General features: G+C 40.7%; 1 protein-coding gene across 3 annotated transcripts in view; it reads left to right on the top strand.

The window, feature by feature from the left end:
* The first annotated feature begins 8597 nt into the window (after window positions 1–8597).
* saga (S-antigen; retina and pineal gland (arrestin) a) overlaps window positions 8598–10671 on the top strand; it is a 26441-nt gene continuing 24367 nt past the window's right edge. Inside the window, exons 1-2 of one of the 3 annotated variants that reach the window (XM_048187627.1) lie at window positions 8598–9003; window positions 9326–9386. In XM_048187627.1, the coding sequence (XP_048043584.1) occupies window positions 9339–9386 (48 nt within the window). In that variant the 5' untranslated portion in view covers window positions 8598–9003; window positions 9326–9338. The remainder of the gene's footprint in view (window positions 9004–9325; window positions 9387–10671) is intronic. The other 2 variants (XM_048187626.1, XM_048187625.1) reach the window with 2 other exon arrangements.

Here is a 10671-nt window from a genome sequence, read left to right as displayed (position 1 = left end):
AAATCAAAAATCCAGGGCAAAAAAAATGGAAAAGTTATACTCTGTCCATTCCTGAATTCACGAATCAAAACGTTCAAGAATGCGCACAGAAGAAAGTTTATGAATCCCTTTGCAGGTAAATCCACTATTCACAGTTCCAATAATGACAATTGTGCGATTCAAAAGTTCAGTTCTGTTCACTCACGGAAAGAAAACAATGGTTTGCTTACCAGAGTTCAGAAGAAAACGAAGAAAATAATGTACATCACCACTCTTAGTTCGTGGACAAGGTGCTGAATGGTGTCCAATGTCTCTTCACTCAATAACCCACAGCGATTGTACCCGCGATCCTGACGACAGCAGCTTGATCCAATGAGGCCGCAATCCCAGCTGATGGAAGCGTATTGAGAAGACGAAGAACACACGGCCCTATCCGACGACTCAACGAATCCTTTTCACACGATCAGTAGCAGCGTTCACTGTTTCAAGTTCGTTTGAACAAATGAAACAAAAACCATTTAAACTCAAAGAAAACACGAGAGTATTCAACTCCTACAGCGAATCACTTGTTAACCGTTAGTAGGCCTTTTCAGCTTCACGCACACACATAGACACGACGGAAAACTTGTTGCGTCACATTCAATAAACAACTCGTTAACGCGAACGGAGACTTAAAAACAACTTCATGCATCTGTAATGCGTGTCACGGGTCTAAACATAACTTTGACACTAAAAACTACCCGAAAAATCAACGCATTTTCCATCAGTGCATCACAGCTCATTTCACCGTCTCACAGTTCTCTCTTCACTCTTCGCGCGCATGTAAAGTCTCCTTCAAATAAAATTATGTAGATCCCCTACAGAGGGTCACCATTGGTCTAATATTTTTTTTTCTTTAATGAAAAACATGGTATATTTTGCTAAAACCATGTTAAGTTTAAATAAAAACCATTGGATTTGTTAATGAAATATGTCTCTTCATTAGTGGTGTTGTTACATTTTATTTATTTTAATGGCCTTGAAAACAAATGCATTCAACTTTGGGAAAATGTCACCTAAGTAATTTGTTAAACGGTATTTAAATGGTAGCACAATTATAATACTGTATTGTGTGAGATTATGTAATTCAAAGTACAGTAGTCAACATTTGAAGTGGATCAAAAAAGTTAAGCAAAGTTGTCCTAAGTAGAAGGTTTTAGGACAACTTTGATTAAAGGTTTTGATCCACTTCAAATGCTGACTATATTATACAAAGTATAAGTAATAACAAAGTGTATTTAATCACAAATAAAATATACTTATAACACAAATAAAGTATACTTTAATATCACTGATCAAGCATGTAATTAGTCTCTACACAGGCATATACTTAAAGTGTACTAAGTAAACTTGAAGTTGTTCCAATTTAGCACACAAAAGTACACTAAATATACTTAAAGTTGTGTTTTTATACAATTTAATTACAACTAAAATATACTTAGTACAAAATGAGTTGTTTCAAAATAGCACACTTTAAGTTATTAATCATTAACACTTGAAATATACTGATAATTAGTCTGGTTGCAAGTATACTTAGCATACATTGTTTTCACCAGGGTTGATTTTGATTTGACTTCATTTAAAAGTAGACATTCTAAGCATTATGTAGACATGTCTCTCATATCTTTGTGGCAAGTATTTGCTGAGATTCATTTTTAAACACATTTCAGAATTGACCACTGAGAGGGAGACTGTAACGGAGCGGGACCCAAGGTAAGATCCAAATGCAGCTTTATTAAAAGGTGAGCGTGGTCGTACAGGCAGGGGTCAGATAACAGCAAACAGGTACAGCAAGGAATAGGCAGAATCGTAATCAGGAACAAGCAGAGGGTCAGGGCTGGCAGATATCAATCACAGGTCAGTATACAAAGCAAAGGTCAGGACAGGACAGGCGGCACAGGATCGTAGACGGGAAACAGACAGGCAGACAAGATATAAACGCTTGGAATTGTACACAGAGGCAACAAGACTTTGCGGTGAGGTGGTGTGTGTATGAGTCTTTTATAGTCCAAGTAATGTGTGGCAGCTGGGTGTGGTGATTAGTGTGGAGTGATTGTGAAGTGAGTGCAGGTAATAAGCAATGGAGGATCATGGGAAATGTAGTCCGGGATGTGACAGGAACAGACGTGATCGTGAAATAACGCCCCCTCCCGGAAGGCGCGTCCTCGCGGCGTAAAAGGAACAGCTAGGGAGGGGGGTTGGGTGCATTGGAGACTGGCATGTCGACAGGAACGAGGTCCCCAATGCAGATCCAGGAACCTGGGCAGCCATGGAGGGTCAGGAGCCTCGGGCGGCCACGGTGGGTCAGGTGGTTCAGGCGGCCACGGTAGGTCAGGTGGTTCAGGCAGCCACGGCAGGTCAGGTGGTTCAGGCGGCCACGGCAGGTCAGGTGGCTCAGGCAGCCATGGCAGTTCAGGTGGTTTAGGCAACCACGGCAGGTCAGGTGGTTTAGGCAACCACGGCAGGTTAGGTGGCTTGGGCAACCACGGCAGGTTAGAGTCCATAGATGACCACGGCGGGTCAGAGTCCATTAATGGCCATAATAAGTTGCAGTCCAATGGTGGCCGGGCATGGTCCCCACCCACAAGCTCCCCACCCTTGGGTATACTGCCCCCCCCCCCCAAAAAAAAGTTCTTGGGGATTTCAACGGGGTACGTAGTGGGTTCGTGGGCAAGGGGTTTGGGTGGCGCCGGCAGGGCCAGGCATTTGGGCAATGCTGGCAGGGCAAGACGCCTGAGTGGCGCTGGCAGAGCAAGAAGCTTGGGCGGCGCTGGCAGGGCTAGAAGCTTGGGCGGTGCTGGCAGAGCAAGTAGCTTAGGCGACGCTGGCAGGGCTAGAAGCTTGGGCGGCGCTGGCAGTGCGAGGCGCCTGGGCAGAGTAGGATAGACCTCTGGAGTGGTCTCCGGACTCCCAGCGGCCTCTTGAAAGGCTTCCGAGCCTAGATGAATGGAAGAAGGCTTCTTCCTCCTCCTCCTCCTCCTCCTCCTCTTCCGAGAGTGAGGCGATGGTTCACCGGTTGGAGCGGGTTGTGGAGCAGACTCACTGGCTGAAGCGGGTTCTGGAGCGGACTCAATGGCTGGAACGTCCCCTACCTCCGTGGGCACCGAAGGGGCGGCCATCTTGTCCGTGGGCACTGGCAAAGCAGCCATCTTGTCCTTCGCGTCCAGGGCTCTTGAGTGCGTTGCAACCGGTGAATTTGAGTGCGTTGCAACAGGCGACCTTGAGGGCGTTGCAACCAGCGAGCTCACGTGCGAAGCGTCCGGCAGGCTTGAGAGCAAAGCGTCCGGCAGGCTTGAGAGCGAAGCGTCCGGCGGCCATTACATGATTTACCATGGTGTCTGAATCCTCAGCGACACCCACAGTAAAATGTGAACCATCAGTTAACAGGGCAAAGTCCAGGAATTCCACGAACGACCCTCGGGGACCATTGGTAAGCAAATAGTCCTTTAATGGTTCATTTAATCCATAACAAAAAAAAGTCCATGAGGGCACAGTCCGGCAGATCAGATAGGTAGGCAATATCCAAAAATTTCTGAATATGTACCTCGAGGGTACAATCACCTTGACGCAGGCTGACGAGACACCATGCTGGATCCATGCTGAGGCATGCTCAGAAAAGCTGCTGGATCTTGATGTGGCGAAGTCTTCTGTCACGGAGCGGGACTCAAGGTAAGATCCAAATGCAGGTTTATTAAAAGGTGAGCGTGGTCGTACAGGAAGGGGTCAGATAACAGCAAACAGGTACAGCAAGGAACAGGCAGAATCATAGTCAGGAACAAGCAGAGTGTCAGGGCTGGCAGATATCAATCACAGGTCAGTATACAAAGGTCAGGACAGGACAGGCGGCACAGGATCGTAGAGTCTCTCACAAGGAACCTCATGGCAGTGATTGACAAGCCAGAGGGCCAATCCGCGCACGTCTCTCACAAGGAACGTCACGGCAGTGATTGACAAGCCAGAGGGCCAATCGTTGATCACGTAAACAATTGGCTGATGTTTTTAAGGCCCTACCTCATGCACAGATGATGTATATTAATATTATTCCTTTCAGTGCACCTAATAAATAGTCTTTTATCAGTTAGTAAAGACAGTTTCAAGTAATATTGCAAAAATGTATAAAACAAAACATCCTCTTTAGCACCTTTAAGGCCTCCGCTCTTTGAAGTCACAGGTTGAGCTTTGTAGGTTGCCTCACCATTGGCAAGAGCTGTTATAAATTCAATGACCTCAGCTCCCTATAGAAAGGAATAAAGGGGGCATTTATTCATAATATTGCAGATTAGATTTTATATAGGGGCAATTTAACTAGGGCCCTGGAGCTTCCATTATTAGGGAAGGTCATCGTGACACCCTTACTATGCGCCTCCTCTACTCTGAGAGTCGTTTTGTGAGGTCTTAATATAGTGGGTAGCATTTAGAATGAATATCACCATTTTATGCATGCACTCCCCTCAGCATGGCAGCGTGGGTATTTCTTTCCCAAGTGTCTCAGGAGTCAAGACACAGTGTAAGTTCCCTTTCAAAAGGGAATGTCTTGGGTTACAACTGTAACCCTGGTTCCCTGAGAACAGGGAATGAGACACTGTGTCTTGTAGATATCAGACATGTTCACAAGTCCCTGCGGTCAAGTCCAAGTCAAGTCTCAAGTCTTTGAGGTCCAAGTCCAAGTCAAGTCTCAAGTCTTTGAGGTCCAAGTCAAGTCAAGTATAAAGTCTTTAGGGGTCCAAGTGAAGTCTCAAGTCAAGTCGTTGTTCTATTTTTATCAATATATATATTTTTTTCAGCTAGTTGTTATTGTAATTAACACTGTATTTAAATATCAAAACATATTACTTTTTCTTCAAAATTGTCTAATAAAGCACACAAAATACTACTTAAATAATTTCTATTACTTTCTGTATTTTGAGCTATTTGAGTTGCCGTAAATTGTTGTAGCTCTCAAGCAATGCTGGAAAATGTAGTCTTCCAGTGAACGCCGGTGGTAACAAAACCTATGTATAGACAAGTGTTACAGTAAACAAAACAATGAACAACATTTCCATCTGTGTCTCGTTTGTGATAAGGCAATATAATAATGCACTGCGACTTAGCAAACCGATCTGTGGAAATGAGTCGGACGGAGAGGGTCATAAAATGCATATGGAAGTGTTCGTCCAATCCAAATACAATTTAACATCTGGATATTATATGCATTATCAAAAAAAAAAAAAAAAAAAGGACATGTACTTCTTGAAAATGGATGACAAGCAAGTCTCTGCAACTGTGCAACACCACAGCTTCCCTTCGGATTAATTGATTGCTTTTCAAATTAAATGACAAAGTTTATCGCAAGGTCAGATGCGTCACACACTTGATGGCTTGGTGTGCTTAGAGATGATTTGTGATATTTGCTGCTGCTGCAGCACATATTCAGGAATGAATGGATAGTAAAATGTGGTGTTTCATGCCATCACGTGGGGTAGTAAATAGAGAACGTAATCAGGAATGTCATGCCAAAAGACTTGTATTTTTCACAAGTCTCTGTCTTCAAGTCTTAGTCAAGTCTTGGGTTAGTAGTTCAAGAGTCAAAGTCAAGTCGCAAGTCGTTTATTTTTGCCACTTAAGTGCAACTTGAGTCCAAGTCACAGACTCGAGTTTCCATCTCTGGTAGACATGCCTCCTGGCTGCCTGTTCAGTCCCTGAAGTGGATGACATGTTCTCTAGGCGCCCCTTATATACTTTCTGGTCACACTAGTATGACGTCATAGGCTGTCACTGGACAAAAAGGATTGTCATGGTTTTACAGTTGCTTCAGATACCAGTCACGTGGAGGCGTTCCCCCAAGTGTCTCAGGACGCAGTGTCTCGTTCCTGTTCTCAGGGAACCAGGGTTATAGTCGTAACCCAAGAAGTTTTCTTTACGAAGGAGAATTATATAAAATGGTATTGGAAAATTACTTGGCGGACCACACTGTCTGAGGACAGCTAATTCATAAGGTGTGTTTGACTTCATGTGGCACAGCGCAGACCGATCAGCATCTGACTTGAAGCAGTGTATACCATCAAAGTATACCATCAATTCGCAAGCAGATGGCTGATTATAGTGTTGCAGTTTCTCCAGGGCGGCTGCATGAGCTCTGATGACTACAGATAATTCATGATTGATGTATGTTGTGTGGATGCGGTTTTGCTTTAATGCAGCAAATGTTTTAAAATATTTTGAACAATTCACCTTTAAAAATTACTTAAATTACTTTTTAAACCGTTTAACAGTCTATTGGTCAAACGTCTTATTGTCACGTAATGGTTATGAACATCCCAAATAAAGTGAAATAAATTGAAATAAACAAGTTGAAGCACTAAAATTATTAACTGGAATTAAATAAAAACTAAACAAATGCTAGAACTGAAATTAAAAAATAAATTAAACCTAAATGTCAAAATTAAAATACAAACTAATAAGAGACAGGTCCGTGCTCGGGGCATGCATTCGAAAACCTAGGCAGCTGTCTTGTTGCCTCGCTGCCTTACCAGGCAATGACTAGTGAGGCAGCGTTTGTGCATGAAGGCACCTCACGAAACTTTCGGATTTCAGACAGATTTCTGAGGCAGCATAACAGTTTAATGATCTACAGCAAAACAGCGCAAGCTTTGGTGAGAACTAAAATATTTAATTACTACAGTAGTAATTTCTCACAAGAAATATAAAGTTCAGTCATGAAACTCTATCCAATCACTGATTGGTTCTTTCAGTACTGCGACAACAACAAATCGGAGGTACTAACTCATTTACGTGGCTTTATTTATACCGTATCCTAGCTGCGATCAGCACGCCGCACAATATGAGAACTCTTATAATCCCACCTCCTCCCCAGCGCCACCTGTAGAGATCTGCTATGGGGGGGGTTCTATCATTCTGCAGCAGCCTTTCCTTTCTTGTTATTTTTGACTAAGCTGAACAATTATATATTTGCTCAGCAGCAGCAGCAGCAGCATAAGCAGATCTCGTCCGCCAAAATCAAGCCTATGTACATTCCATGCTCCATGCTAATAAAATGCTGGTTGAATCTATTCACTCCAAGAGTTGTCATGATTGAAATGACATCAGAAGTGGAAAATGTTGTCCAAAAACGCACATTTACACACAAACTGACCATCAAACGCAACTTTCGGATGCCATCTTTATTTTTATATCTTAACTGTCACAGAATGGAACGCACAGGATTGTGGGATATCAAAGGCAGCGAAGGATACATCTATGTTGCCTTCAAAAATTGATCATAGGAAGGTATCTCAGGAAACGGGAAGTGAAGCTAACATTGGATTCGGACGTGCCTTAAAGCCTTCCTACCTTGAAATGTGTTCTCCGAAGGGAGCATTTTCCAGTTTTCGGATGCAGCCAGTGTCATAATCTGTCCCTGACAGGACTAAATGACAAATGTAACCAGAACCAGGTGTCCAACATAATCAGTAACCATGACAACAAATGAAGGGCAGGAATGTAGGGAACAAAAGAAAAGAAGAACAGAACAAAGGTGATACAAACTAAAAGTCCATAAAACAGAATGAAAACCTAACACAATGGACCACGCACTGGAATTCTTTTTAAAAATCTTTTAAAATTCATAAAGTAATCATGAGAAATATACATTACAGGATGCATTGCCAACTCTCTTTTTGTAAACTGTATACATAATTTAAACGTATGTATGCTTCATATGTGCATTCTTAGATTATTTATTTCAATCTGTGCTTGGTTTCATGAACGTATGTGCACAAAGACTATGGTTGGAAGTAATCCCAAGTGAAATAACAATTACATCATCTCTTTCATGGCAGTAATCCCTCCTCAGCTTCCTAGGGTTTTACACTGCTGACACTGACAGTCTGGGATTATAATTGAGGCACTATCAATGATTATTACCTCTGAGCATTGCCTTTGATTATTATCCTTTGATTAAATCTCTATGTGAGTATTAAAACAGTTCTATATTTCCATGAGTATGTCCACTTCAGACATTTTACTACAAGTAACTTGTCTACTAACTCTCATTAGAGTAGACTGTTAGGTTAGAGTTAGGTTTTAGGTTTCAGGTTAGTAGAATAAGTTGATGTAGTTGCAAAATTACTTATAGTCTATAATTACAGTCTATCTATAATTTCTGTTGGAGGGACATCAAAATAAAGCATTAGCAGTTATTAACCAGACAGTATACTAATACATTAATGACTGCTAGTTGACATGTAGTTGCAAAGTTACTTATTTATAGTTAGTAGAATGTCTAAAGGGGACCATCAAGTATAGTTTCACAGAGTTTTATTTCTTTTTATGACAAACACTTCTGCCCAATAGTGTATACTGTAAGTATAATATACTCTTACTAAGACTTTTATTTACATTGTTTATTTGATCGATTACATTGATTATTTATTGTTTATTATTATTACAATTTGTAAATGCATTTTTTATAGACTGTATAAAATTCTAATTCTATTTTTGTATTTTTTTACAATTACTCTGATTTTGGAATATACAAGCTGTATCTCAGCCTATAAACAACTGGTTTTGAAATCTGCCTCAGCTTTTCCTGAAACTTGCATGATTTTTCTGGAATCTTCAGCAAACGTAAGTTGTTTACACACAAAGCCCAATATAGAGTCCACAGTTCTCAGCACGTGACTTGGCCCTGATAAATAAAGTGTTGCTCCTTGTGCCCAGAGTGTCAGTGCCTACTAATCTCCCCCATTGCTGACAAAAGCAAACCAACCCAATCCGCTCAGGCAAGTATAGCACCTGCAGAAAGCACAGCTAGCTATCTACCCATATCCGTCTGTCTATTTAGAAAGCTTGACAATGGGTGAAGGAGATTTGAGCTATAACCCTCTCTAACCTAATTAGTTGGGCAATACACATCCTGGGTACAAATACCATCTCCTTCCCACAGGTCACTGCTCTCTCTGTCCTCAAGCCACAGACCTCACAAATTAGTCGAATCATCACTGCCAGGTATGAATTTCATAACGCGCGTAGAATTTAAAGGACCCACTGTTGGGTTTTATGTGGGACATGGGGTATACAAATGAGTAATGTTAGTTTTATGTCACTGTTATGTAAGAATAATCTGTCAGTTATGAAGTCATTGTAATATTGTAAAGCCTTGATTAAGACTGCAGGTTTACTTGATGACATATGAAGAATATTATTGTGATGTATAGCTTAAAGTGACTCACATGCTATGATTGCAGTCAGGTTTACATTGCATAATGGCTTGACATTAATCTAAGCATTCATTTATTGGTTTGTTTGTTTGTTTGTTTATGTGTTCAAGTCTCTAAACAACAATGAGCCCCAAACAGATCGTCTTCAAGAAAATATCCAAGGACAAGTCGGTAAGTCAAGTAAATCTTCAATCAGCATAACTATACAGGTGGATATAGTTCCTTAATATAATAAAGAGAATATATATTTGACACATTCCATAAATAGGGTACAAAATAAGCCAGAAATGCTGTTATACTTTCTCTTCAAATGGTCATTGAAAGAAAATGCCTAAATATAATTTTCAATGTCAGGACAAACTAATTATTAGTTTTTTGTTGTCTTTCTGAATTCCTTTCCTGAAACTCTTTGGTGATTTAACAATTTTGTAGCAATAAACAAAACAAAATTGAATAGACTTAAATAAATGAATGAATAAATAACAAAACACTGTTACTGTTACCCACTAGGTGTTGCTAGTTTGGGACCAAATGTTGGTTTGTAATTTGATAAATTTATAGTTAAAATAAATTAAAAAAGAAAAAAACATTTGTTTGATATTTTTTTACAGTAGCTTGAATTGTGAGTTTAACAAATGCAGCCAACATGACAATTTGTGTAAAATTAGAGAACATAGAATGAGATTGTTCACCATATTTGGTGTGCTTTATGTACGTGCGTCGATGAATGTTTGTTGTGAATAAAGGACTGAATTAAATCTGTTCATCATATAAAGCTACTGTGTCTCATCAGAAGACTTTGATTAAATGGCTTGATTGATATGGATTTCTAATGTCTTTATGCAGTTTTATTTTTTAGGTGAACTAACATTTCAGAAAGGGCCCTTCAAGAGAGGGAGGTGTGTGAAGTGGTTCCACATGGTGTGTTCACTTCATGTCATTTTTACTATATAATTGTAAAAACATTCATATCCTCACAGAATGTCAGGAAACACAGACTGGAGAGATGGTAAGTATAATTAAAGACAATGCTTTATTGAGCACAGCAGATATAGAAATGAAGATGGATGAACTGGTTTGACGATGCAGCAGGAGAATAACAGACAGGTAAGTTGCTACACACACACACACACACACACATACACATACACACACACACACACACATGTTTTCAGTCACTGATGAATATATCATAAACACTTTCCTTTCTTTCTTTGTAGGACAAAGCTTGGAAGAGGGCACGGAACTGGAGACTGGAGACAAGGAGCTGGAGACTGGAGATCGGGTACTTGGAAATAGGAGACTTGGGTGAGGAGACAAACAGCAGGTAAGGAGACTTCAGGTGAGTAACAATCCAGGAGAACATAAGGTGGGTCATAGATGAGATTAGACAAGATGTGTGTGGTGGTGATTTCTTTTAACTGGTGCAAACAGTGATCAGTGACCACTGGTGGTG

The sequence above is a fragment of the Megalobrama amblycephala genome, linkage group LG4 (genome assembly GCF_018812025.1).
Source record: "Megalobrama amblycephala isolate DHTTF-2021 linkage group LG4, ASM1881202v1, whole genome shotgun sequence".
Taxonomy (NCBI): domain Eukaryota; kingdom Metazoa; phylum Chordata; class Actinopteri; order Cypriniformes; family Xenocyprididae; genus Megalobrama; species Megalobrama amblycephala.
This window is presented reverse-complemented; position numbering and strand designations above follow the sequence as displayed.